Source organism: Leptosomus discolor, chromosome 3 (assembly GCF_034619465.1).
Source record: "Leptosomus discolor isolate bLepDis1 chromosome 3, bLepDis1.hap2, whole genome shotgun sequence".
NCBI lineage: Eukaryota > Metazoa > Chordata > Aves > Leptosomiformes > Leptosomidae > Leptosomus > Leptosomus discolor.
The window spans coordinates 55,929,943-55,956,070 of NC_141393.1; the positions used below are offsets into that span (position 1 = coordinate 55,929,943).

The window sequence follows — 26,128 nt, forward strand, 5'->3', positions numbered from 1 at the left end:
TTAGCGACATTCAGTGTAGGTGCCCCAGTGCCTGGAGTAGGTAGGCATTACACTCCTTGGTGATAAAACATTTTAGATCTGGGGAAAACAGTTATTACAAAAGGCAACTTATTTATATCAATAATAGAAAAACATATCCTTACCAAAATGGTATCTTCAGGATAAAATGATATAAGTGGTGTTTGTGATACCATGATAAGGAGAAGTTTAAGTAATTTTTAGAAACATGAGCTAAATGCCGCATCACAAAGTGCATTTCAGGGAAATGTATTAGTTCCATAATTGCCTTCTAGTGCTGCATTCACTCTTTCTCGGAAAACAATATACAATTGTAATACACACCAAGAAATGTCTATGGTTCAGCTAAAAATCACAAACCTAAAAATAATCACATCCATTTTAGAAGATGCTGTGTTTTTTTATAACCAGATAAATTAACTCAGTCACTCCCATAATCAGATTCACATATGTAATAGAAAAAGGTCATTTACTTCCGTTCTCCAGAGGTATACAAGGACTTTTTTTCCAGAAAAAGGTTTTAAAATTGTAATGTGTCTTATTCACCAACATTACCTGAGCAAACAGCGCTATCTCTGAACCTGTGGGTACCTGGCATGGAAAGATTGCACTCAGAAGTTAATCGGGCTTCTGTATTTGAATTGAGAAAACAATCTTATCCAGAAGAAAGATAAAACATAATAAGAGATGATAAGTGCTTGGAAAATATGCCTGATGGAAGAAATAGAAGTGAAAAAACTTTTCCACGCTGAGGACAGAAAAGGTCTTTCAAAAACTTTCATTGAGCATGACACATTAAACATACCCAGAATGTCCAACAACAACTTGACCATGGATCATGTAAAATGAAGACACCAAAGGGTCTTTTATCTATAAACTAGGCAATTCATTATGTCAATTTTGCAGAGAAACTATTAAGAAGAAAGACTTTACACATCCTCAGTGGGTTTTAGATTTCTAACTCAAAAAGAAAGGAATTTTTCTATAAATAGCTCATTATCTCTGGCTAGCTCTTACGTCTTAAGAAAACGGCATTATGTAACTTGTCTCCCCTCATATCAAAAACCTCCAAAATAAAACATAAACATTCCATTGTTGCATCCTTTAAAATTTTTTTCATTAACTTCCATTTTTAAAAAAAATGCATTTCACTTAGAAGACGCTAGCTGCCAAAAAGTGGTTAGAACAGACCCGTGTATGCCATTGTCATACGGAGACTTACCAGAACATTAATCCTGTACACTGGCAAATCTCAGACTACCCCATTTCCATTCTGACAACAGAATGCAGCCAATTGTTTAAATGTTTACAGGTAAGATAAAGTTTCATTGACTTAGGTTGGCAGTTCTATATTGGTATTAGTCTGACACAAATTTTTATATTAACATTTACATTTGTATCTATGCAGCCTAAACCACTACGTGGCTCTTTCTTCCATCTATAGGATCATTCCAAGACTCTAGAAAAACCCAGTTTGATAATTACTTGTTCACCAAACTAAGTGGGGGGAGAAAAAAAAACAAAGAGAACTGAAGTAACGCATTAAACTGTCCTATGGTTCTGCTGGAACAGAGAAACTGTACTCATAAATCACATGCTCTCAGAAAAAAAGAGACCATATAAAACCCACTTGTGAACCTCCAAATCTGTATGGAGCAAGAAACTCCTACAGCATGAAGAGCTCACAAACAGGGGCCTGCTTTGTTTTGGTCTATAGTCTATTTGGTCCATAGTCACGTCTAGTATTCGGCATGTGCAAGGGTCACCTCTGTGCCTATTTCCACAAAAGCAGATCCTTCTAAGCAGCCTCTGTACTTACTTACAAATATTACCTACAGAAAGCAGGTACAGTGAAGCCTGCCAGGTTTGTTAAATTTTCTGCAACTTAATACTAAGAAATGGTGAACACAGCTCACGTGTTCTCGGGACAAAAGACTCACAGCAAACGGTTATTGAGCAATAAGGACAACCAACCTCTACTTTGAAAAGCTCTTCAGCTGCTATCTTGTCCCCAGGCTGCAAAAAATGTTGTAGCAAAAGGAGTAGCCTCACAGTCACACCACAGCCTATGCAGGGATGCTAAAAGACAACGTTTGTGCATTCATGAACACAAGACTTTTTCCATTCTCTGTCCCCTGGACCTCTGTACAAGTTCTGTGCTGGTGGTGCAAAGCCATTATTAACCACCTACCTGACATAACAGGAGTGAATGGCTTAGAAAAACAAGTGGCTTAAACCACCCCTACTTTGAAGAACCCAGTAATGACTGGTAATAGCTCTTCCTCATGCAGAGCTCTCAGGGCCTGCCATGCTGCAAAGACAAATGTGAACTGCTGCCTCCTCTTTGGTCTCTGTGAGTCCACAATAAAAAGTGGATCTTTTTCTGGCATTTGACAGGTCTCCATCTTTCAAACGGAGCCCAGATTTGGAGCATCCTGTACGTACCAATGGGAAAGTTTTAAATGGGCTTAGCAATTATTCCTTTTGGAGACTGGCCTCAAGGCAAATAAATGCAACATCTATACACTGTGGGACCCCAGAGTACATCCCACGATGAGGCCAGAGCCCCATATTTGCACGCTGGTTTCCAAAGAAAGGAAATCTTGGCGTGCCAGCCAGTGGGAAGGCACCACATGCTCCCACAGGACCTGCACACCGTACAGGATCAGGATTGCAAGGCAAACGGCAGCACGTGCCTGTGGTCTACATGGAGCTACACCGACGACATAGGCCAAAGCTCCACAGAGAATAAACCATGAAATGACAGCTGAATAAACAAGACTTTCTCGTTGCCAGTAATCTTCAGTTCCTGACATTGCCGCTGCACAAGTGAAAATACCAGTAACAGAGCTGGAGCCCCACCACAAGGTTCTCAGAGCAGACAGCTCTGACATTGCCTTAACCTTGAAATCATGGCTGAGCGAGGCAGTGGTTCGCTGGATCCTCTCCAATGAGTGCTTGCCTAATTCTCCTATTAAACCAAGTCAACATAATCACAGGATAAACACCCAAATGACCAAGTTGTGTACAAGTCATTATTATTTACAGTGCTCCATTGCAAAGCCTCTCCATCATGAGCAACACTTACAATTTGTGAACCATTTTTATTCTCAGTTTCTCAGAAAAGCCTAAAACTGTGTTTGAACCCCATAAATGCCAGTAATAACTTTTGTATTTCTACAGATTTTATACTGGGGCTGTTTACATTATCCATTGATAAGCACCAAAACAAAACTCCTAAACAATAATGAAATGGTATCTTCAAGGAAGAACGTACATGGATAATCAGCAAAAAGTCTGTTCCCAGGCCAAGATGTTCACCACAGGACCTCTCCAATGCTTAAGTAAAGGTTGTAGAACCAAATATGTCACTGTGGACAACTGCTTTGTAGATATTTTGACCCAAGATGGAAGCCCTAGTGCAAACCAGGACTGACATGGATCACAGAGAAGTCTGCAGAAACACTGGCCATGCTGTACTGCATTACAGACCATACTTTCTAACTGTTCTCATCTGCACCGAAATTGCTCCACTTTAAAAAAATACTGCCACAAAAATGGATTTTTAAATACCTTCCATGGTCTGGATCTGAAAGCCAATGAGGGATTTTGAGGAACCATCCCAGATAACAAAGCTGTAAAGAGCACTTAAAGGATTATCCTGTAAAGGAGAAAGTGTCGCTCCCCTCTGTGTGGGTCTGTGCTAGCCTGACAATGCCGTGAAAGAGGAGCATTCACTCTCTCGAAATTTGCATCTATCTATACTTATCTGTATTTATACCCAAGCGTCAATACATTTTAAATGAAAAACAGAACAAGCTAAATACATGGTTTATCTTAGTATCTGCTTATCACATAAAAGCCTGAACGGCTACCTTCAGAAACATCACAGTGACAGAAGAAATGCCTGTTGCTTTTTTTTGCTCCACATTCGGGGTTCAATGCCCTGCCCCTGCAACTACAAACTGTGCCCGCTCGAGTAATAGCGGCGATAAGCACCAGAAGAACCCCCTTTCCTCCTCATAAACAACCCAGGGGCGAGCCACACGCCGGAGAAGGATCCTTGGCCTCACATAAACCACCACCCGCCGGGTCAGGGTGGTGCGGGGGCAGCAGGGGTCCCTGCAGCCGCCGCGGAGAAGCCGGAGCCCCGGTGCCGCCGGCCGGGCCCTCCGCCGGTCGGGGGCGGCCTTTCCGCCCGAGCCGCGCCGCCATGCCCGGAAAACAAACAAAAACAAAGCGCTCCCGGGGGTGGAGCAAAGCAGCACCCACCATTTTGGGGCCGGGGTGGGGGGCCCCACCACCCCACAGGCGGCGGCAGCCGGCCTGCCCGCCCTGCTTCGCCTCGTCCCGCCGGGGGCTGGCGTGGCTCCCCCCGCCGTGGGGTCGGGGTCGGGGCCGGGGCCGGGCGCGGCGGAGCGGGGCCTTGCGGCTGCTAACCTGGCCCGGCGGGGAGGAGTGAGAGGAGGAGCCAGGGCGGCCTGTGCGACAAAGCCCAGTGCGCAGGGAGCTGGTGACCGGGAAGCAGAACCGCGCCGGGCTGCCGCGGGGCGGGTGCACTCCACCGGAGCCCCGCTGCCCCACGCCGCCCCCCCCGGGGGGTGGGAGGCAAGCCCTGCCGCCCCCCTGGCTTGGGGGTCGGGGGCGGCTGCGGAGCCAAGCGGGAGGCGGCCGGGCTGCTGCTAAGCCGCTTAGGGCCGGGGCTGGCATGAGCCTCCCCGGCGGGGCGGCTGCGGGCTGCGCGCTGCGGCGGGGAGGCTGAGGGCGCGTATCTGCTGCCGGCGGGGGCTGGCGGTCCGTCCCTGAGGAGGAGGAGGAGAAGGCGGCGGCGGAGGGGGAACCCCGCTCCCCGAGGGGAAGATGGGGAACTGCCTCAAGTCCCCCACCTCGGATGACATCTCGCTGCTCCACGAGTCCCAGTCGGACAGAGCCAGCTATGGGGACGGGGCTGAGCCGGATCAGGAGCCGCCGCCGCCATATCAGGTAGGGGAGGGGGCGGGGAGCGCCGCGTCGGAGAGCGGAGGCTGGAAGGGAAACGGAGAGAGCAGGACGGGCAGCGGGGCCCTGGGGAAAGGGGTGAGGAGAGGGGCGCGGGGGCCGCGACGCGGGATAGCGGCCAGGCCGCTCGCCCTGAGGGCCGGGCCGGGGGCCGCCGCTGCCGCCTCCCCTGAGGGCCGGGCCGGGGGCCGCCGCTGCCGCCTCCCCTGAGGGCCGGGCCGGGGGCCGCCGCTGCCGCCTCCCCTGAGGGCCGGGCCGGGGGCCGCCGCTGCCGCCTCCCCTGAGGGCCGGGCCGGGGGCCGCCGCTGCCGCCTCCCTCCCCGCCGCCGCTCCTGCGCTGGGCGGCCGCCCGAACCTCTCCCTTTCCGCTCACGCGTACCGGGAGGGGAAAGCCGCTTTGTCTCTTTCAGTCTCACAGCTCGGGCCTCTCGGCAGACGGGAGGCGAGATTCCGTCGGCGGGGAGCGTCGGGCGGGCCGGGCTCGGCTGGGGGCGTGGGGGGCGGCCGCGGGGTCCCGGAGGAGGAGGAGGAGGACAGGCGCTGGCCGGCCGGCCAGTGCCGTGCCCTTTGTTGCCTGCCTGCGGTGACATCACCGTCTGGCGTTGCTCTGCTCGGGTGACGCTCCGCGACGGGGACCGCGGGCGCGTGCACTGCCCGGGCTTTGTCCGGGCGCGTTCGTCCTCGCTTCGCTCCCGTTTTTAGCAGCATCTGATCCCCAGTGAGTGACTCTCGCAGCGCCCCGGATCTTGTTCCGTCGGTGCTGCGGGGCACCAGCAGGGACGCGTCTCCCTTTGTTCGTTGTTTGTTTGTTTGTTTGTTTGTTTCCCCCCGTCTTTGAGAGAATCTGTTAATTTACATCTTGATGGCGAACCTGAGGTGGGGGGAGAAAAGGCCGGGTATTTTCTTTTATCGCTTTCCTCCCGGCGGAGGGTAAGGTGGAGTGGCGGTGGCGCTGGCAGGAAAGCCCTGCGCTTGGCCGCTTCTCGAGGGGTGGCCGCGGAAAGGGGGAGCTGAACTTGGAGTTGGTTGCACTTGTCTGCTCCTTGTGATCTCCATCCCCATATATAGAAATGTATAGTGCCCTAAACAAGCCATTTACACTAAGCGATTGTACAGCACTAAAAAATGAGGGAAAAAAAAATTTCCAGTGGTATACCTGCAGATTTTATTCAAGTTTTAAAAGTTATTTTCCTCTCACATAATAGGTTGTGTTCCAGAGGAATCTATAAAGATGACAGTTGAGACAAATTCTGGAGGGTGACTTGAGAGCTCTTTTCTAGGATGGGAGGTCATGCAGTGATTGCAGACCGTGACATATAATTAACAAAATTGCAGGAAGTACTTAACCGGGCAGACATGTAATCTACAAATGCTTTAACAAGTTCAAGAATTACAGCCCTGATAGGAAGCCCTGTAAGTGTTGAAGAGAAGCCCCATATGTAGCAGCCCTTGCTGGTGCAGTGAAGCTGCTCTGGTGTTGCTTGGGAGTGTGTGACTGTTTGTTTTGTTTGGGTACAAAAGCTTAATATTAGAATAAATTTTGTGATGTGATGATTTTTTTTCTGAATTCTGAACCACGTCTGCTGAAGTCTAGTAAATAGAAAGCGCTTGGTGGCACATTAGGTTTTTTAAAGGTTGTGTTCTAACTTAAGCCTGGATTGTCCATGCGGTTTAGGAATGCATCGTATTTTTGCCAGATTGACATAGAAAGTTTCACTGTTTGTGCTATTTATGACATTTACATCTGTGATTCTAGGAAGGCATGTGGAGGGTTTTTTTTCTTTTCCCTCTGAAAACAACGTGTTAGCTCTTAAGAGTCACAAATTGGGTATATGCCTTATGCAGGCCTTCTCGTGTGGATTTTGGTGTAGATAAGCACGCTCCCTCTGTCACTTTTTTTTAATTTTTTTTTTTCTTGATGAAGAACTTCTTAACTGTGGATGGTTGACTGAGAACACAGTAGACAGTAAAATGAACCTACAGGTGTCTGTTACCAAGTAAGTGTATTCATAGCAAAACTTCCCTTACTTGAGTAGAGCTGTGTAGCATCAGATGATGCACCCACAGGCATATGGCTATCACTGTTCTGAAAGCCTCTCTGCTGATCCTAGCAATTCCTAAAGCTTCACCCTAAGGTAGCATTTTGTGTCTCATACAGTCAAAATTCAAAGCTACTCTTTCCACAGATTTTGAACCACAATGGTTTGTGATTTAAAAAAAAAAAAAAAAAAAAAAAAAGGCCTTACCTACGATATTATGCAACATTTCATGCACTTTGAGGTCAAGGGGACTTATAATTTAAATTGTTTGGGGTTTACAAGATGCACAAACCAGATCAAATGTGATCAATTCCTTGTGCTCCATTATTGCTATTGTGCTAGCAATAGGTCACGCTCTCATTTTAACTTTAAAGTGGCAGCCTGGTTTCAGTGTTACAAGTGGGAATTCAGGAGTTTTGTCCTTGTCTCTTATAACTACTTCTTTCACAGTGCATTAACCAGAGTTAGAGTGTGTATAGTGTATAGACATTAGGAAAGAAAGCAAGGAAGAGGATAAGATGAATTTGAAAACTTGTTTGTGGCAGCTAGCAGTGCGTGCAAGAAACTGGGAGATGAACAATTTCAAGTCTGACTACTGAATTTCAGGCGTAAAATGGACATAGTTTAGAAGAGAATAAAATCTGGTATGTTAGCATCTCGTGGGTTTGCAGCAATGATGCATCAACTTCCTGAATAGATCTTGCAAGGTACACAAACTAGAAGGAAGCTTGCTGGGTGAAGATGCACAGTTGTAGAAAGTTACTTCTATGTCTCTTGTAACTAACATCTGTATTATTTTGACATTCAAACTACTTTTTCGTTTTCTGACAGGGTTGTGCCATGGGCATCAATACGGGCATCTTGATAAGCCATGATTTTTATTTAGCTAGTTATTCCTAACCACAAAATGTGCCCCCAATAATCATTTCGGTATTGCATGTCAAATTTCTTTTATCGGTGAGTGCTGTTGAACCGGCTGTGTGAAATTCCTGCTTCCAAAAATGAGATTGGAAATCGGATTGGCAGTATGGACATGTGGAGTAATGGGGAATACAACTTCCATTCAGAGGCTCTGCGTATACCTGTCTCTGCTTTCAGTTTCTGAGGCAATACATGTTAAAGCTACAGCAGAAAGGCTTCAGAGAGGAAACATCTTTTTAAACAGGTATCCGACTTAATGAGAAAGTGGTCCATTAAAGTATCAGACGTTTTCCAGTGCATCAAACTTGATGGCTAACATGGGGAAATAATTGAAACACACCAAAAAAAAGAGTGTGTCTGTGTGACGGGGGGGAAAGGAAGTGACTTCAAGAATGGACCAACATTTTCATAGACAGATGCTGATTTTGGATGCCTCCATTTTAGAACCCAGAATTTACAACTGTTTTTCTAAGTGCTAAGCACAAGCAACTCCATTCTTAACCAGTGAATCTGTGATTAGGAGAGAGTTAGCTTTGCTTTTGTTTTTTTTCTCCGGTCCTCAAAATTGAGTATGCTTTCAAGTTTGTTTTCCTTTTTGGTGTATGACTTCTTCACCATCTGTTGGCAGTATGCCTTCTGCTGTTTTTCCATACAAGTTCACTGTTTTTTCCAGTTTCTCTTACTTCTAGTAGTTCTTCTCAAAGACTTTATTTTGCAGAACAGATCTGGCCCTTTTCTTAATCCTTGTCTCCTCTTTCTGTTCTTAGATAGTTTCTTAATAGTTGCAGGAAATAATCTGCCAATTTATTAAACTTTGGAATTTTACACAGTAAGCTACAGAACAGTTCACATCTTTTCTCCCTAAGTTTCTAAAAAGTACTACTGTGGACAAAATACACTGCAGTCTTCTAAAAAAGATGTATACCACTTGCTAAATGAATAAGCTAAAAGCATAAGAAATAAGCGCAAGTTCTCAGTGTTGATACTCAACTCATAAAAGCACGTTTATTATGTTGATGTGGCACATAGGCTAATAAAGTATTGTACCCCTTTACCTGAAGAGATCCTAAGTGTGCTCCGGTACTCCATACCACCATGTGTTGTCTTACAGGCCCAGATAAAATATTTGAGTGGATCCAGTGGATTTTTATTATTATTTTTTTTTATTTGGAGGGATTAATTTAAAACCTTTTGACCTGGATACTCCTTTGATTGGGCTGTAGGCACAGAATGAGACGAGATCACAAACATGAGCTTAACCCAACATTGTCTCCCGTAGTCTTTCAAAAGCTGTTGGGGACAGCAGGTTTTGAAAGTGCAATTTAGGATGTCTCATGGCTTCTCTTAAACTGAGGTTGGTGCAATAGCTGCCTTGGGCCTCCTCTGTTAACTGGGCGTCACCTGTGTGTATTGTACCTTTGTCCCCATCCATCTGGCTTGTTGTGCTTTGTTCCAGCTGTCCCTAGTTCAGGGAGATGGCACAGCAGCCTGTGATGACGATGTCCTAGGTCCCTAGTGAGTCGCTCTCCAGGATCCCCTCAGCCTGAGTGCGGCGCAGTAGATGCAGCCCTGGAGTGTTGCTTATCCAAGATGCTGAAGAAGTCCCTGGTTTGAATAGTCGGAAAATTTTCTGGAAATAGTCTGCTGCATTTCTGTGTGAAACTTGCCCCTGTGGATGCATGGGTTGGATATATTTTGCTCAACAGAGTTACAAAGCTTTTATTATGCTCTCATCATGACTTAAGTAATAGTTGTTGGTGTTCTGATGCTGCCTTTTCAAAGGCATGGTAATTAGTATCATTAGAAATTGCAAACCAAATTAATTCTGATACAGGAGTTGAACCTGTTTATAAAAACATTCATAAAAAGTTCTCTTGGGCTGCAAATGAGATGATCTACCACCTGTGATGGTGTGTATTGTACAAGGAGGAAGGCTATGGTAGCATAACATGTTGTGATTTAACATTGAGTGGTTGTGCAAAGCTAGAACTGTTGGTGTACGTTGGAACAGCATAAGAGGAGGAAAGATGTGATGGGAAAATGTTACATATAGAAAGCTATCCATGAAAAAGAGGAAACCAACCAGTGAGTTTACTTCCGTGTAAGAGAAAGGAGTATATTTAAAATTGCCTGTACAGGTCGTGCCCTTTTCTCTGCTTGTCCTCCGGATCTCGGTGATGACGTGTATGAATTACAGTTGCATTTGTGGATGTGAACTAAAATCCTGCTCCAGTCCACAATCCTCAGTCTGGTGGAAACTTCAAAGGGCGTCAAACAAGAGTGTCTCTTTGTTGCTGTGTTTCTGGCTAGTGCCTTCTGGCAGCAGTGCCCTAGGTGGAGATCAGCTCCAGTGCAGAGAGACAGTGATGGAGCAGCTGAAGTTGAGAGTTTGCTGCATGGATAAGAAATGGTAGAGTAAGACAGTGATATTTTGTGCTTACTGCTTTTCAAGAATATGGCTGCTTAAGCTACCTTACATAACTGATTCTCAGAAATTAGCAGGTGTTGTAGAGTAGTGTTCTGGAATAATGTCTGTAATTGTGGAAGACCAAGCACCATGTGATAAAGTCATTCCTGATAAATAGTTATGGTACAATTTAGACGGCTGTTTTCTAAAAATCTGTAAGCCCTCCATGTCTTATGGTGCAGTTCTGGTAAATTCTTTGTATATGCAAAACAATAATAAGCTTTTTTTTTTTTGAACATCTGTGTAGGGATACATGGTTCATTTATCCAGACAGTAATGAAATATATGTATTATGAACTTCATTGTAATAGCATTGAAGATTATTTGGTTAGTGGACAATATGCCATGACACTTCTTACTCCTTCCACATCTGAAGAACTTCGCAAGTTGTCTAGAGAATTGTATTGCTGGTAACCAGTGCTAGATGGAAAGTTTCCTGAGGGTGCTAAGTGTAACTTGCTTTCTAGATTACAGTTAGAAAAAACCTGTGCACCTGTATTTCCTGTCTTAGTGCATACTGGTTTCGGCATAGCCTGCCAGACTGGCTGATTGCTGCTGTCTTCCATTTTGCTAGTGAAAAAAGCTGGAGGGGCAGGGGGAGAAGAGAGAGGAAGGCAGGCAAACCTGAAAATAAAGGATACCAGATGGTATCACAGAGTTAGGTAACTTTAATTTTTAAAATACCCATTCATAAACTGATTTTAATGAATGTTTTAATGAATATTGGCTGAATATTGTAATTCTTTACCTACTTAAAATAGATTTTTAACTCCAGTTGGTAATAAATATGTGTTAGATATGGCAAGAAGAAATGGGAAGTAGATGCTGATGTTTGAACTCTTTGTGTTATCATCTTGCCGTTACAAAAATTGGACCTGGTTTCTCGACTTAGTGTTGTTGAGTTGACAGTCAGTAAAGATCTGTTCCTAACCATTCAGTCCAGAAGATTTTCGAAGAGGGATTTTGAAAAGAAGAGAATATGTTTATAATCACATTGGATGGAGTACTGCTTGCAGTTTTCCATGGATTTCTGCAAGAAGTGTTGTAAGTTGGGTCAAGATGCTATACAACATCTGTCCCTGTCTTCCCGTGTCCCTGTTCGTCACTTCAACAAAGGAAAGAATCTTGGTTTAGTGAACACTTCTGCAGACCCTGGTAATGGTTGGAGTCAAAATGGTTGCAGAATTGTAAGGTCAAGAAACTAAAACCAATGCCACTTGCTTGTGGCAGACTTGTGTCTTCCAGTCTTTGTGCTTGTCCTTGTTATTGCCTCCCCATAGACGCACACGGAGAAATGTATTTATATTTTGAAGAGGTAATGGTCTGTGGAATAGACTAAAGCAAATCAGCTGTGACTTTTCTATGAGCTAATGAAACAATTCCTAAGAGACCAAAGAATTACAAAATGAGCAGGTTTTTAGGGATGTCGTGGCTGAGTTAGAATAAAACCTCTTCAGGGGAAAAAGCTGAACAGTCAACTGCTGTTTGACTCTAAAAGGCAAAATGCGCTTCAGTCTCGATTTAGACCGCAAGAAAAATTTGCACTGACATTATGAAGGTCTCAGAAGTGAAGATGTCTTGCTTCCAGAAGGTAGGATGTTTTTTCTTTTTGTAGAAGACACTATCTTTTTTTTGTCGTTCTGCTAGCCTCTTGGGGGGCAGCCGCAGCAGTGACCTGTCCCAGAAGAGCTTGAGTCATGTGTAGCTTCTTGCTGGGTAAAACTGCACTGTGGACTTCAACCAAAAAAAACCAGCTGCCCCCTAAACTAAACAAAACAAAATCCACCAAAAAAATCACTCTAGCAGCTCTAGCATAAGCCATCGTCATTCTTAGTTCAGTCTTCTGTTTAGTTTGTAACTTAGCAAATCGCTTAACTGGTATGTACTTTAGTTTCCTCACTGTAAAATGGGGAGTAAAGGAGTAATAAAGCTTATCTTTAGTGCAGGCGTGCTTAGTAATTTGATTCATGTTTGTAAAGTGTTCCATGATGATTTGATTTTAATAAAATAATATTCCTCCATTATAAAATGAACCACTGCAGGAATTTTGACAAACCCGCTGCTGTAGAGAGGGAGCTTTATCAGAAGATCTGTTCAAGGCAGTAGATAAGTCTCCTAAAATCTGTTCTGGCATCTGATAGTTGAGCACTTATTTGGCAGCCACGTTCCCAATGGTTGATTAGTAGGAATGGAGAGGCTGTGGAGATGGTAATAAGAAATTTTGCCTAATCAGGATGATGAATCTTTGTTATGCTGGGAGACTGTGCATTCTTTCAGGGAGGCCAACCCAAACAAGCAGTACTGCCCTCCCCAAAATCTAGGACCACCATGTGTTTAGGAAGCTCTTATGTTTCCCATATGTACCACTGCTTTATTTCTGTGATGAGCAGCTGTTGCTGGCCATACATCTGGACTTCAGTTTCTGAACCACGGAAAATAAACTAGTTTTATGTTTTGAAGAGATAATGATCTGTAGAGTGGACTAAAGCAAATCAATTGTGACTTTCGTATGAACTAATGAAACAATTTCCAAGAGACCAAACAGCTACAGAGGGTGGTTGTTTTATTTACCAGTCCTCCACAGGAGTCTGCCAGCCGCTCTGTTTCTCGTCAGTGAGGAAGAAAGTCAGAATGCCGGTGGCATAAAAGCTGCTGGGCCACGATCCTCGCACAGTGACACGGACGAACAGCAGATGCGTGCAGCAACTGGAGGAGGAGATAAAAGAACTGTCCTTTCAACCGCAGTTGCGTCAGCCAAATCACAACCAGCTGGTTTATTGTGTCGGGCATTTCTGCTGATCCTCCAGAATGCTTACGCATGCTCCCTGCTTTGCGCGCGTGCACGCATACCATCGTATCAAAGGCTGGGCTGATTTTTGAGCGTTCTGATCCTGCCTCTGTTTTTATCTACTAGTTTAGTTTAGGGATGATGTAGACTTGAGGTGCCTGGGGGAGGACTGAAACTGTGGGAGGAATGAGAGAAACTGTGACTCAGGAAATTCAGTTCCTCCTGTAACCCCAGCATTCGGTGATGAATATGCAGACTATTATCCCTGCAGTACTGAAACCTGTTTCCCTTGATTGTATTTTTTGGACACTGGAGAGGCCTCTGTGTCCTCTCATCTGCTTTTCCCCACTCGGAGCAATTTGTATTTCCAGAGGCATAGTTCAGAAGCAGTCCTTGTACATAGTTCACTGAACTCTGAGGCCAGATGCCTGTGCAGGGACAACCTCATCCTTAGTCAGAGACAAATCTCAGCTGGCTGACAATGCCTAGTTTTCCAGAGCTTGGGACTGTAGCTAGCCCACATACCATTAGAGTTTGGGCTGCTAAGAGAGGTCCTGGAAGCATCAAGGAAACATCTGTTTATGACTAATCAAATTTATTGAAGCCATGTGAATATCCAGTGGTAAGCAAAAAATGATTCAGCCAGTGCTAGTTTGGACAAAGGCAAGGAATCTGCTATCCTGCCGCCATGATTTACCAGATACTGCTAGTTTCTAACCTTTGTCATGGCAAAACTGCTTTTAAAAAAAGAAGTCAGACTAGAATGTAACCCAGAAATGTATCTATAACATAGCTTGGATAGTAGTTCTGTAGAGACTGTAAGGTTTCCCTATAGTCCTCATGGCTGTCACTCTGTACGGCTCTCCTGATGATTTGTAGCCGACCTCTAGCCAGAAGGAATTGGAGCAATATTTATTTGTCTTTATTTATTCCCTTAAGATGCATCTTGGTAGGGGGGATACAAATCTCTTATGACTCATGTGCAAACGTTGCAGAATTGGATGAGGCTGGGTGCTCTTGCCCTTTCTGTTTCAGAGCTGCGGGAGACTTATCGAAGAGATCGAAGTGCATCAGATACCATTATTTCAGTATCTATGGGACAGTATAATGCATGACTATGCTGGGACGATGCCCGTGTCTGACTTTTATTCCTCATTGTAATTAAACCCAGATACAGAGTTTGTTCTGTGCACTGAACATTAATCACAGCATTGTATTAACGTGGTTGTCGAAATCTGTAATTCAGACATAGTATAATTTTCCACTGTAGATTAAGACAGTAGTTATTTTGCCTAAATGAATTAATTTTATTTAAAGTTCAGAAAGAGGAGTGATTAGTCTCAGGTTTTGAGCAAATGGGTGCAAGCATTGCTCGACTACAAATGTACCAAACTGCTAAACTGGTTTGGTCTGTACTGTTGCTTAACAGAAAGCAGTCAGCTGCTGTATTAAGTGGAAACTATATAAAAGGCTCAGATCAGCAAACTAGTGCTCTAAATTCAGATTTAGTTAAGACACTGAAATTATCATTTTAACACCTGTGGACTTTATTCTATGCTGTATTACAGTACTAGCTTAATTGCCCCTACCAGTTTCTGATGTTTTGGGATTTCTCTTAGTTGTTTTCTGCTTAGGTATTATGATTTGTATTGCAGTTGCCTCCATATATCTTCAGTTTAGTTTATGGAATATGACTGAGTATTGCTTTAGTGTCTGTTTCACAGAGTTCTGTAATGTTATATCTATATATTTGGAGATGTCGAGGCAGTTGTGGGTTGTCCCATGGAGAGTGGCATCCTTGAAAGTATATTGCCCTTCTTGGAAGGAAACAATATAACTTTTAAAATTCAAGCAAAAATACTTAATTTAAATGAATTATTTATTGTTTTCTAGGTTAGTGCTTTTTAACCTCTTAGTTCCTCAGTCTCTGAGGCTCTATGGACTGTTTTTACAGTGCTCACAAGTGCTGATAAAATCCCATCTGCAGTCGCTAGACTGAAAATACAGGTCCACACCTCTACTTGGCAATTTTTAGGGATATGCAGACTGGAAACAAGTGAGAAGCACTGCATAGGTAATGTTACTTTAAGGTCGGTTGACCAAGAAGACTCCTCTGCCTGCGCTATTAGAGGCATACGTCTTTAGCTAATGGCATCTACCTGATGCTTGCAGTGGCTGTGTGGCCAGCAGATTGAGTTAGGTGATGGCCTTTGGCCCAAACCTGAGTGAGATGCTCAGTTGCTCTCCCACCCCGCCCTCAATTGGAAGCGTTGGTGTGGTACTTAATCCATTGGAGTGGATTTGTATGGTAACTCACATGGAGCTCAGCTGGATTGTATATAATTCTTCCAGCCAGTCATCTGTAAGAGCCACAAATGAGATACAAGGAGGGATTTTACACTATGTCTGAATTTAGACAAACTGTTCAGAATTGATGAGAATTGAAGTTGTATTTATTTTACTGTGTGGATAAACTATTGAAAGTAAGTTTACCAAAGAATGCCCATTCCTTTTGTAAATATAGTAGGTTTCTTGATTTACAGTAGATGGAGTCAGGTATTCAGAGACACGCTGTTTAGTGACTAATTACTTTTATTTCTAAAAATCCTTTAGGAAAGAAAAAATACTCTCCACAAAAAATTTCATTCTCGAAGTAATCTTTGCTTTCCTCTATACACTGTATTCTTGTTCAATGAGTAACATGTTTTTTCCTACCTCCCAGAAGAAGCAAGATGACCTAGATCTAGAGCTTCCTGGGGGAAGTTCACTTCACCCTATATATAGCTTTTCCTGAAGTGTTTTTATGTAGCTGTCACCTACTCTGAGCTGATAAACTGAGGAGAAAGGAGCTGTAGTTCTAGGCTAAGGTAGGAAAGGAGGGTGGTTTAACCTTCCTTTTTTTTTTTTTTTTTTTTTTTTGGAGGGGTGGGGTCTGTGTGTGTCTATTAAATGCATCTTATGCACATGCCACTATCTGGATTCCAGTGTGGTGAAGGCCAGTCTTCCAAGCTCCCAGCTGCAACATACAGAACTTCATGTCTCTGTGTCTCCTCACTGTGCTGTGGCTGAATAATGACCAATTGCCTCTTGGTTAATGAGTGAATTGGATCATGCCTTCATGCTGGCAGGCATTTCTGCAGTGGACTCTGAACACGATATCTTGGGGTCAATGTGTTCTTCGCTCTGGTCGGATCACACAGCTGGAGATTCCTCCAAGCAGCGCCGCTGGCGCGGTGGTGTTTTTATTGGAAAGCAAAAACTGGGAAAATGGTAGTAACAACTATGTAACAGATGCTACCAAACAGGTTGTTGGTGTTGAGGGATCAGACAAGTGTTTTCACCTCCGGATAACAAGTCAAATGGTGGAGAGTACTGTAGGTTGAGGGAAATTTGTCCATCCTTTTTGTCAGCGTAAGGCATTTTTTTAAAATATAGGGGAGTTTATCTGAGTGTGTCAGCAACTTGAGCTATTTGGGCTTTTGCAGCTTTTCTGGAGAGAGAAAGGTGCTCGCAGTGTTGTTAGGCAGGGGCACTTTCTTTGGGGACACGGAATACTCCTGGGGCCTTCACTACACCAGGGACAGGTGCCAGTGCACCCATTGATGGCCCCTTGTTGGGGTGTGTACACCTCTGGCACGTGGGGAAGCAAGCATCTGCATTTGTTTAACTTGATTTGGGCAGGATTCTGCTCCAGTGCTTAAAAATAACGGCTTTGACAGATGCTGCTTGGGAGTGAACGCAGCCGAGGCCAAAGGAGAGGCTTGGGGGCCTGTGTTCAGCAGACCACGAGCTGAAACCAGGCAAAAACATGGCGTGCCTTCCGACCAGCATTGTGTGCATCAGTGTTTCTGGCGCAAGAGGCCTGATCTAACCATCCGTTGCTGGCAAAAGGGATTGCTTTGCTTTTCCCTCCTGCTTTCTGCCTGCAGCCATGTGTTCCGCAGTCACTTCGTGATGGCTTTGGTGCTTATCTGATCCCTCAGTCGAAGTGACGGCTTTGGTGCTTATCTGATCCCTCAGTGAGTCGGCTCATACCTTTCAGGTGTCTGAAATGGATTCTTTTGCTCTTAGTTCCTTCTGTTAGATTAGTGAACTGAACTAACTTCCTGGTGGAGATTTGATTTATTTGCACTCTTTGCCATCTGTATATTGCATTTTACTTTGTAACATCTCTGGAAAGGTCTAGAGGTGTCAGGTATTACATGTGGGCTATTACCACCAAGTATTACAGGAGTTTTCGCTTGTCCATGTTGCAACTAAGGATATACTCAGAATTAACTGCATACCAAAGTATGCACAGAATAAATATCTGGTATTGGTTTGGGCAGTGAGTGCATTTGGGAATGGTCTGTACATGAAATGTAGTCTAAAGGTGCCATTTCTAGCTTCAGTGGGGTGGTGATTTCAGTTGGAGGGATTTTGCTGCTTCAGGACAAATCTCTGATGTAGTCAAAGCGTTAATTCTGTTTTTCTTAAATGTGATCTTTCTGTTTAAAAAAACCCAATAAAACTTAATAAAAGAATATAAATCTGTCTACCACAACTGCCATTAAAGATGTCTGGATGCTTTTCCTCCTATTTTCTTTTTGTAAAGGAGCTTCGTTAATGTTACCTAACAGTTTGTGAGTATATTTGGTAAGTACAGGAATGGGTGAAGACTTTCACAGCCTGTTCGTGTTGCGCAGCAGACTGTGATATCCCTTGGGACACAACTGACTACAGTAACATCATTCATCTGCATTGTGGGGTGCTGCTCTCCCTCTTTCCTCACACAAGCCTTCCAGTTATGACTTCATGGATGGTTTCCAAAGTCTGAACATAACTTGGCAAGCTTTGTCACTGCTGTTAGGAGTTTGATTACCTTTGTGCATATGTGTGCGAGGACTGCCAGCGTATGTGGCTTTTAATAAAACAACCTCCCTGTTGTCTAAAATGTCTAGAATGAAGAAATTATGTAAGTATGCAAGAGCAGAAGCCAAGCTGGCCACCTTAGTGTGGCTGTCCTGTTTTATATGTTGTGACTCCTAACTCCAGTTTGGTGTCCCTCAGGAGAGGCCACTAGTTTCCTATTGAAGCCAGTCTTATTTGAAGCAAATTGAGGGACAAAACCCTGTTCCAAGAAATGAACTTGAGAAGCAAATCTTGCTGCTTCTTCATGTGTTCGCTTATGCAGCATTACCAGCTCTTCTCATTTCTGTGGTAATGCCATGCTCGGGCATAGCTTGAACCCTCTTGATTGGTACCTTTCTGTTTGGTTTTCTGAATTCAGAACCAGTAACACTGAATACAAGCAGTAAATACCATCTTTACAGCTTTTTTGGATCTCATTAACAAAGTTGGGTCAGGCTTAATTTTTGGCTTCGAGACCTACAAAAAACACACAAAAGCCACAGGAGAATGGGGCTGCAGGGGCGTGAGGGACACCCTTCCCTGTCAGTCACCAGTAAGCAAATGGCCCAGCACTTTCAGGGCTGTGGGGCAGTGCAAAGCTGTAGAAATCATTTTCTGAATGAGACTGCTTGCTGCCACTAATGTTTCCTTGATTTATTTTACAAAATGTGCTGGCCAGGTTTCAATTTGAATACAGTAACGCGTTTCAGCTGGACGGAATACAACTATTTAAATTAGACCAATAACTATTGCCCTTTCTCTCTTAAAAAGACTTAAGTTTGACTCATCAAACTGAACTAAGATACATATTTTCTTAAAAATCCTAGATGCAGAATGGTTGCTGTGTTCCAGCAATAAAGTGCCTCTGTATCAACATAGAGTGCAGTAATCCCACTTATACTTGTTCACTGATGACCTTATGTTTTGCTTGCCACAGGCCAAATCCTTGCCCGTGGTACAGCTGCCCGGTGCTACTCAAGCAACACAAGTGGGTTTGTAGAGCTGGAGATTTCAGAACGTGCTAAAACTTCCAGCTAGCATGCGGTCAGCAGAATTATCTTTACAAAGGTCATCTTCTCAGCCCTGCCTTCACTCCTGCTTCTACCTAGATTGTGCTGCAGGAACCCAGGTTTGGCCAAGAACCTTTGTGCTTCCACTGTGGGTGTTTTCCACCGGTGGGCTATTGAAAACCCAGCAGAGATCAAATCAGAATTGCTATGGGAAAATTATTTTGTCCAAAAATTATTTTCTTGCTTTTCAAGGTTTTGGTTTGTTAGTGTCTTAAACTTCCAGGTGGACACGACAGTGTCTGCAGACATTTATAATAGCTTCAACAAAACGAGGCTGAAATTTGATGAGTGTTATCTTCCGTATTTTGCTTAAATTAGCTTTGAGTTAAATAAGACAAGCATTGTTGCTAGTTGTTACACTGTATCATAGATTATATTAATTTGGATAACGGCTCTGTTTAGTGTAGTGTTGGAAATTGCATATTAACAAGTATGCGAACTGGACTGTGTGCTGATGTCTGTGAACAAGGGGATATACAGATAGTTGTGCATATGCCCAGTGAATTTTTTTTTCTGCAGATAATGTATGATTTTTGCAAGATGCTGGTCAAGCTTTGCCCTTGCTGCTCCTACAGGGAGCCTCTTTTGATCAACTGAGAACTAAGGCTCAAGAAGGTATTTCACATTTCTAGATTATTTATGGCAGCCTTGCACCTGTTACTCTTGTACTGAACAGATCTTTAGTTGTTTTTCTGATGTTTACTCTCCTGATTTATTTAGAGATCAGTCCTATATCCCTTTCAGCCTTTGTTTTTCTAGGCTAAAGCTTCTATTTTTATTTTGTTTCTTAGTGGGTATGATATTCAAGCAACTTGGTTTTCCTGAAAAACAAAATCTGTCTCATCTGTAGTCAATGGAACTAAAACAAAACAAACAAACAAACAAAGATTAAAACAGGGCATATTTTAAAGTGATTGAGGAGTCATTGACTGACTGCTCAGCATCTTGCAGTGAATTTTGTCATGGTGACTGATAATAGAAGTCATAGACAATATTTACTTTAAATCTGCGGAACATGCAGCTTGGAAGTCCAAGGGGGCAAGTACCTTTTCATGCACTGCTAGCCATTGTCCTCTCTCATTGGGATAAACTGTTCCTTAACATGCTGAAGACCTCACCAAGAACGCAGCGTTGCGTGGAGTGATAAAAAAAAAAACTCAGGACCAGGCCTGTAAGTTACTTCGAGGCTCATTTCTGTACAAAGCTTCAGCAGAGCAAAGAAATGTTCTTTAATCTGATCTGCCAGTCTGAAATTGCTCCGTAGGGTACTTGCTGTATGGCTTTCAGCAGATTTCATTTGACGAACATCAGACTTGTTTTTGCCAAAGTTCATGGAGAAAGCCATGCCCAGCCCTTTTCTGCCCCCAAGTAAGCATCTAGAGCTGCCCATCTCCCAAAACAGTCTGTTTATTTCTGCTTCTACTGTCTGATTCAAAACAACAACTGAAAGAATAAAAAATTGTTTGCTGTAGTAGTTTCTATTCATCTTTACTGCAGTGGAGATCCATGTATGGGAAAGGAAGTATCCCAAATGAAGACAGGAATTCAGTCTCATCTTGTTACCTTGCCTGTTTAGTGTGTAAGGAGACAAAGTGAGTTTAGTCCTATAGGTACTTGGACTTAGAGGAGCGGTACTAAATGCCGTCTGCTTCCCAGGCTACTCTGCCGCACCTGCTGCCTCTCAGAGACGCATGAGAGGTGTCCTTTTGGGGCCTGTACAGTGAGCTAAAAAGTCTAGAAAGATAACTGAAATATTTCTGTAGTAGTTGAGTGATGATAATTCTGCTTATGGAGTTAAAATCTGAGCAAGAAGCTTCTTTTTCTCTTCTCTTTGAGCCTATCTAGCTATTAGTTAGCTCTGTAGTTACACCTTAATGACTCCCAAGGTGACAAGGCATATTCTAGACTAAACATCATAAATTAAACCTCTAAAAACTCCCAGGGTTTTCTTGATAGCTGTTTTGCTGTGTGTATTTTTTTGACACAATAATATGCCAGATACCTCCAGATTTACTGCCTCAAATCTCAGTGTTTCTCCATTCCGGTATTTTATCATGGCTGTATTGTCTGTGTATATACAAATGGGCAAAACTTACTTTAGTGTGGGTTGTAGCAGGACATGGTTATTCCACCCTAAATGTTAACGCAGGAGAACAGGATTAGAATTATTTCTTTATATCTTAATAAAGCCTGAAAGAGTGTCGGTAGCATAATATTAATGACATTAAGCTTTGATTTGTGACTCTGAGGGGCATTGAAAATAGCACATACCTCACCTATGGTAGAGTTACATTTCTGTGCAGGGCCTGAGCAGTTTCCTTGTACCCATGTGTCTACATTGGAGTACTTAAGTCACAGGTAGCATTCTTGGGAATTGGTGCTTTTAAATTTGTGCAGATGACCTTTGTATTTCCATGTGATCGTCTCAACTCTAGCCCTAAAACTGCATCCTGTCTATCACTGCATGATATGTTCAGGGTTTCTGATGTACTTCACACAACATGAAAGATCTCTCATTGCGTATGGATGAGCTAAGGCTGGAGATCTCCAGGCTTTGCAGCTGCTCTCGTACGGGTGTGTTGGAGTGAAATGGGGCTTTGTCTTCCAACCAGTCAGTCCATATTCGGAAAAATGACCTCTCTGTTTTCCTATCCCTTCTCTCAAACAGTTTTCTGTTCTTCTGAGGTTTTGTAGCAGCCTGAGCCTTAATTCAGGCAAGTGCTTAAGTAGGTGCTCAAGTGCTCATGTCCCTGGTAGTGTTTGAAATACTAAGTGTGCCACTGGTAGTAGTGGGGACGTTTGTAGACCTTACTATCTGATACTTGCAGTCATCAGGATGAATCCATTGTGAAAACCTCAAGTTTTCCTTTGGAAAGCCATTTTCAATTTAAACAGAGCTCTTGCCACCTTCCATGTCAGTGGGTGTAAGCAGGGGAATGGCCTGATGAAACAGAGGTTTTTCTTCATCCCATTGGGGCTGAACAAAGTGAGACGGGAGCTGCAGAGGGTGGTTTGGGCTCTGTGCTTCCTGTCTACCCCTCTTCGCCCTTGCAGTGCCTTGGACCTGCTTTGTTTTCCCCTTCAAACCACCTACTCTGAAAGTACTTGTGCTGAAACGTACACAAGTATTTTTAGTGTAAAACCAGCACAGGCAAGATCCAAAGAAGAGTATTTAAAAAAAGATAACGTAGACTGAAAATGCCAATTAGATGCGTGGTTGCGTATACAGTTAGTGATGGACGTTGTACCTGCTTCATCTGTGAAGCCGAACATTTGCAGCTTGGCCTGGTTGCACAAGCAGCTGGCTGTATGTTTCATACATAGCAGTAAAATGAACGTGTGTTTTGTGGTGACGGATTAAAGAAATGACTAGATGCTCATTGAACTGTCTCTGTGCATTTAAAACTTTAAGTAGGAAAAACACATTCTGGAAATATTTAGCTTGTATAACCAACTCCTGACAGAACTCTTTACTATTTCTCTACCTGTTCTTGGCACAGGCCTTTTTTCTGTTTGGAGAGGTTTGCCGATTGCATGAGATCACGCTTGGATTTGTGCCCTGCAAGCTAAAAACGCAGAGTCACTGCTTGTGAGGACAAGACTTCTTCGCTGGAAAAAATAGAAACATTGCCCTTGTGTTCACTGCTAATACTGCATCGAAAAGTGGAGCTTCGTCAAGCTTTAGTGTGCCTTAATATTCATACAGTTGTTCCTTGCTTTTAGATAGAGCGCTGCTTTAAAAAAAAAAAAAAAAACCCAAACAGAAAAAAAACCAAACAAAAACCAGATTTAGTAATAATCATTTGATGCCTGAGACATTTCTTTAAGATTAATAAATGACTGGCTGAGATGAGCCGATAGCCTGAATTGGTGCCACTAGCTGTTTACGGCTGCTGCTCATTAACTCAGAGTTGAAATAATTGATGTTATTATTGAACAATGCTAAACAAATAGACAAATCGCATTTTTGTGTGTGTTCATTCGCACTGAAGTGGGAGATGGCAGTGAGTGTGCACCTGGGAGAGGTGACCATGTCCACACGATGCAGCACCCTGGGCTGTGCCAAAACCTCTTGTGTATAGCCCAGCAGTTCAGGGTGCTGTCGGTACTCCCTGATTCAAACCCCATTTCCAGCTTCAAAATGTGGAAGAAATCACAGAAATCCCCCCCATCGGTTGCCCAGGATCTGGCGGAACGAAAGAGCCATTGGCTGGGTGTCCTTGCCAAGCTGGCACACCAGGGACAGCTGCAGGGAGACTCGTACTGCGTTTGAGACGCCCTAATGTATGGCAGGTGTATGCGAGGCTTCATCTGTCTGTGGCTTTCTAGCAGGCTAGTGCAGAAACATACTTAAAAAAAAGCTGTGGCTAAGCTGTTGCAAAACGCAGCATTGTTTATATCCTTTAATTGGCCTCGGAAGCCTCCTGGCTGCTTCTGCACAGTCCAGGGCCCTGCTGCTCTGCCTCGGCTGAGGCTTCCAGTCATATACCTGCATCTTAGGGGCGTCCAGTCTGTGTTAGAAATTCAGACGCCGTTAATAAAATAAAAAGGCCTGTGGATGTGAGTGTACCATCAGACTTCCAAGGTGTGGCAGCTTCCTGCTTGAGGAAGCATTCATAATTGAGGATGGCTTTATTAAAAAGGCAATTAAAATATTTTGAATCGAGTACAAAGTTACGATCAAGTGGAGTATAAGACAGATTCCAAAGTTTTGAAAAAAGCCTACTGTCATGGGTGGCTTTACTGACACGGTCTCAAAGCAGGTGCCCCATGGCAGCAGTCTGTACTTCATGTTTTTGTGCTCAGTGGTTACGCAGACCCAGCTCAGCACCAGCCCCATCTGCTTTTTGAAGCTCTTCTGCAATAGGACGTGGACTGTTACCACTTTTCTCCCCCAAGTCATTTATCCTTAACAGAGCAATCTCTTTTCTCTCCTTCCTCTGTGGTTTGGCAGAGGTTTGCACTGTGTGAGAGGCCTGCTTTGCTCAGTCCGTGTTTGCTGCGAGGCCTGATGGAAAATTCTTCATTGGCTTTCTGCTTGGCTTACCTTGCTGGGGGGAGCCCGTTCCAGGGCTGGGCCAGCGCAGCTTGGCTGCAGAGCTCTGCCTCGTCAGCCGTTCTTTACCTGCTCCCTGGTCAAGGGGAAGGTCCCTGCCAAGGTTTGCAGAAGGCCTCTCCTATGTTGTATCCTCTTTGTGTATTTTGGTTAGGTAGCAGACTGTATCTCTATAAAAAGAGCTACTATGTCCCCTTTCAGACCTGGTTTTTGGTGCTTGCTTACAACTGGATGGCTACGGAAAAGTATTTTGTCAAAGTATTTTGTCTTGTCACGTGGCGTGGGATAGTACACCAGGGGTGGATGGTCTGAGATAGCTGTTCAGTTTTGTAATGTGCGTTACCTCTTATCTGAAGCTAAATTGACACCTCCCAGGACTTAAACAAGGGTGATCTTCCAACTGGGGCTGTTGTGTCTATTGAAGTCCTGGTTTAGGAACTTGGTCTAGGAGGACTTGCATTCGATAGGATGGTTTTGGATGTGTGTTGAAACTTGCTTTAGGCAAGGCTGTTCACTTGCGTTCCAGATAGCCCCCTCTGCCCAAGGAGGATGCCTGCCATGTCACTGAACGGTAACACCAAGGTAACACCATACGCTGAGCCTAGAGATGAAATCATTCATCACTTGATTTCACCGATCCTTTGATATCTTACTTACTATATACTTTTTGTAAAATACACTCCTTGTTATGTGTAATATTTCTCTGCTACATATTATTACGTTCTTAATAGTACGAACTAGAGCATTTAAATATACATACACACATCCTCTGTTTACACGCTAAAGTACAGCCTATACTTATACTTCATCAATCCTCCCCTGATGGATTGCTCGTCTTCAGCTTATGTGCATTTTCGTGTTTACTCCCTGTTTTGTCCCTTTGTCCCCAGCCTTTCCTCCTGGCTAATTAGGGATGATTTCTCTAATTTTGCTACCTTGTTCTTGAAGTACTTAGAAGGGCTGTTTTGTTCTTAGAATTGCCTTCAAGCTGACCTGATTCTTGCCAAAAGATACATTTTAGCACTCTTGCTGTTTTTTAAGTGTTCAGAGTCAGGATTTCACAATTGGCCTAAGTCCTGACAGGGGCATTCCTCCATTTTTCCTCTTGGCTGCCTGTTCCCAACTTGTTCAGTGGCTATAGCGATCGTGCAGTCAGTGCTCATGGCTTGTTTGCTTTTCATGAGGTGAAGAGCAGTTGGAGCAGTGTCCTTGGAGCCAGTGTAAGGGAAGCAGGAGGACCCGGGGTTCAGAGGCAGAGCTGCTTTAGACCAGCAGGAGTCAGGTGCACCCTAAGCCCCAAATTCCCTCAAATGGCACCAGGAGGTAAGCAGGGCCTGTGTGTGCTTAGCTCAGCTGTGCTGAGTCTGTGGGCTCAGCAGGCAGTTTAGGGCATAATGTGTCCCGTTACTTGCTCGTAGTGTGTTATGTTGCCCACCTGAAGCCACCTACATGCTTACGCTCTTCATCGGGTGCCTGCTGGTCCAGTAATCCATACCAAGCCCTTCGTGTAAGGGACTTACATGGACTTGCAGCGAGTGGTGCGATGCTTTGGGGGTTATAGGATGGTAGATTTGGGCCAAGTTCATGTCTCAGGAGGCAGAAGCGCAGAAGCGCGTGTGAGCTTAAGCTTTTCTGTCTTCTGTACTCTGAGGTGAGTCAAAGCATTCGAGCGAGTGGTTTGGGGGACAGTGTCCAGGGCAAATCACACAGGTCTGAGATCATGGGGTGAGCAGGGCAGGTTGTGAGCAAGCCTGTGTGCTGCACTGCATACAGGCCCTGGCATAGCAAGAGCTCAGCCTGCCTGCAGCCTGTATGTGTTACCCAGGAGGATCAATGCTAGCGTTTTTAGCTGTTATCCTGTTGATTTATACTGTAAACAAG

At 44.0% G+C, this 26,128-nt stretch overlaps 1 protein-coding gene across 1 annotated transcript in view; it reads left to right on the plus strand.

Annotated features, from left to right (window-relative positions):
* Positions 1-4,789: 4,789 nt before the first annotated feature.
* The window catches only part of RNF11 (ring finger protein 11), a 32,527-nt gene continuing 11,188 nt past the window's right edge, over positions 4,790-26,128 (plus strand). Inside the window, exon 1 of the mRNA XM_086462274.1 lies at positions 4,790-5,001. Within this exon, the coding sequence (XP_086318400.1) occupies positions 4,879-5,001 (123 nt within the window). The 5' untranslated portion in view covers positions 4,790-4,878. The remainder of the gene's footprint in view (positions 5,002-26,128) is intronic.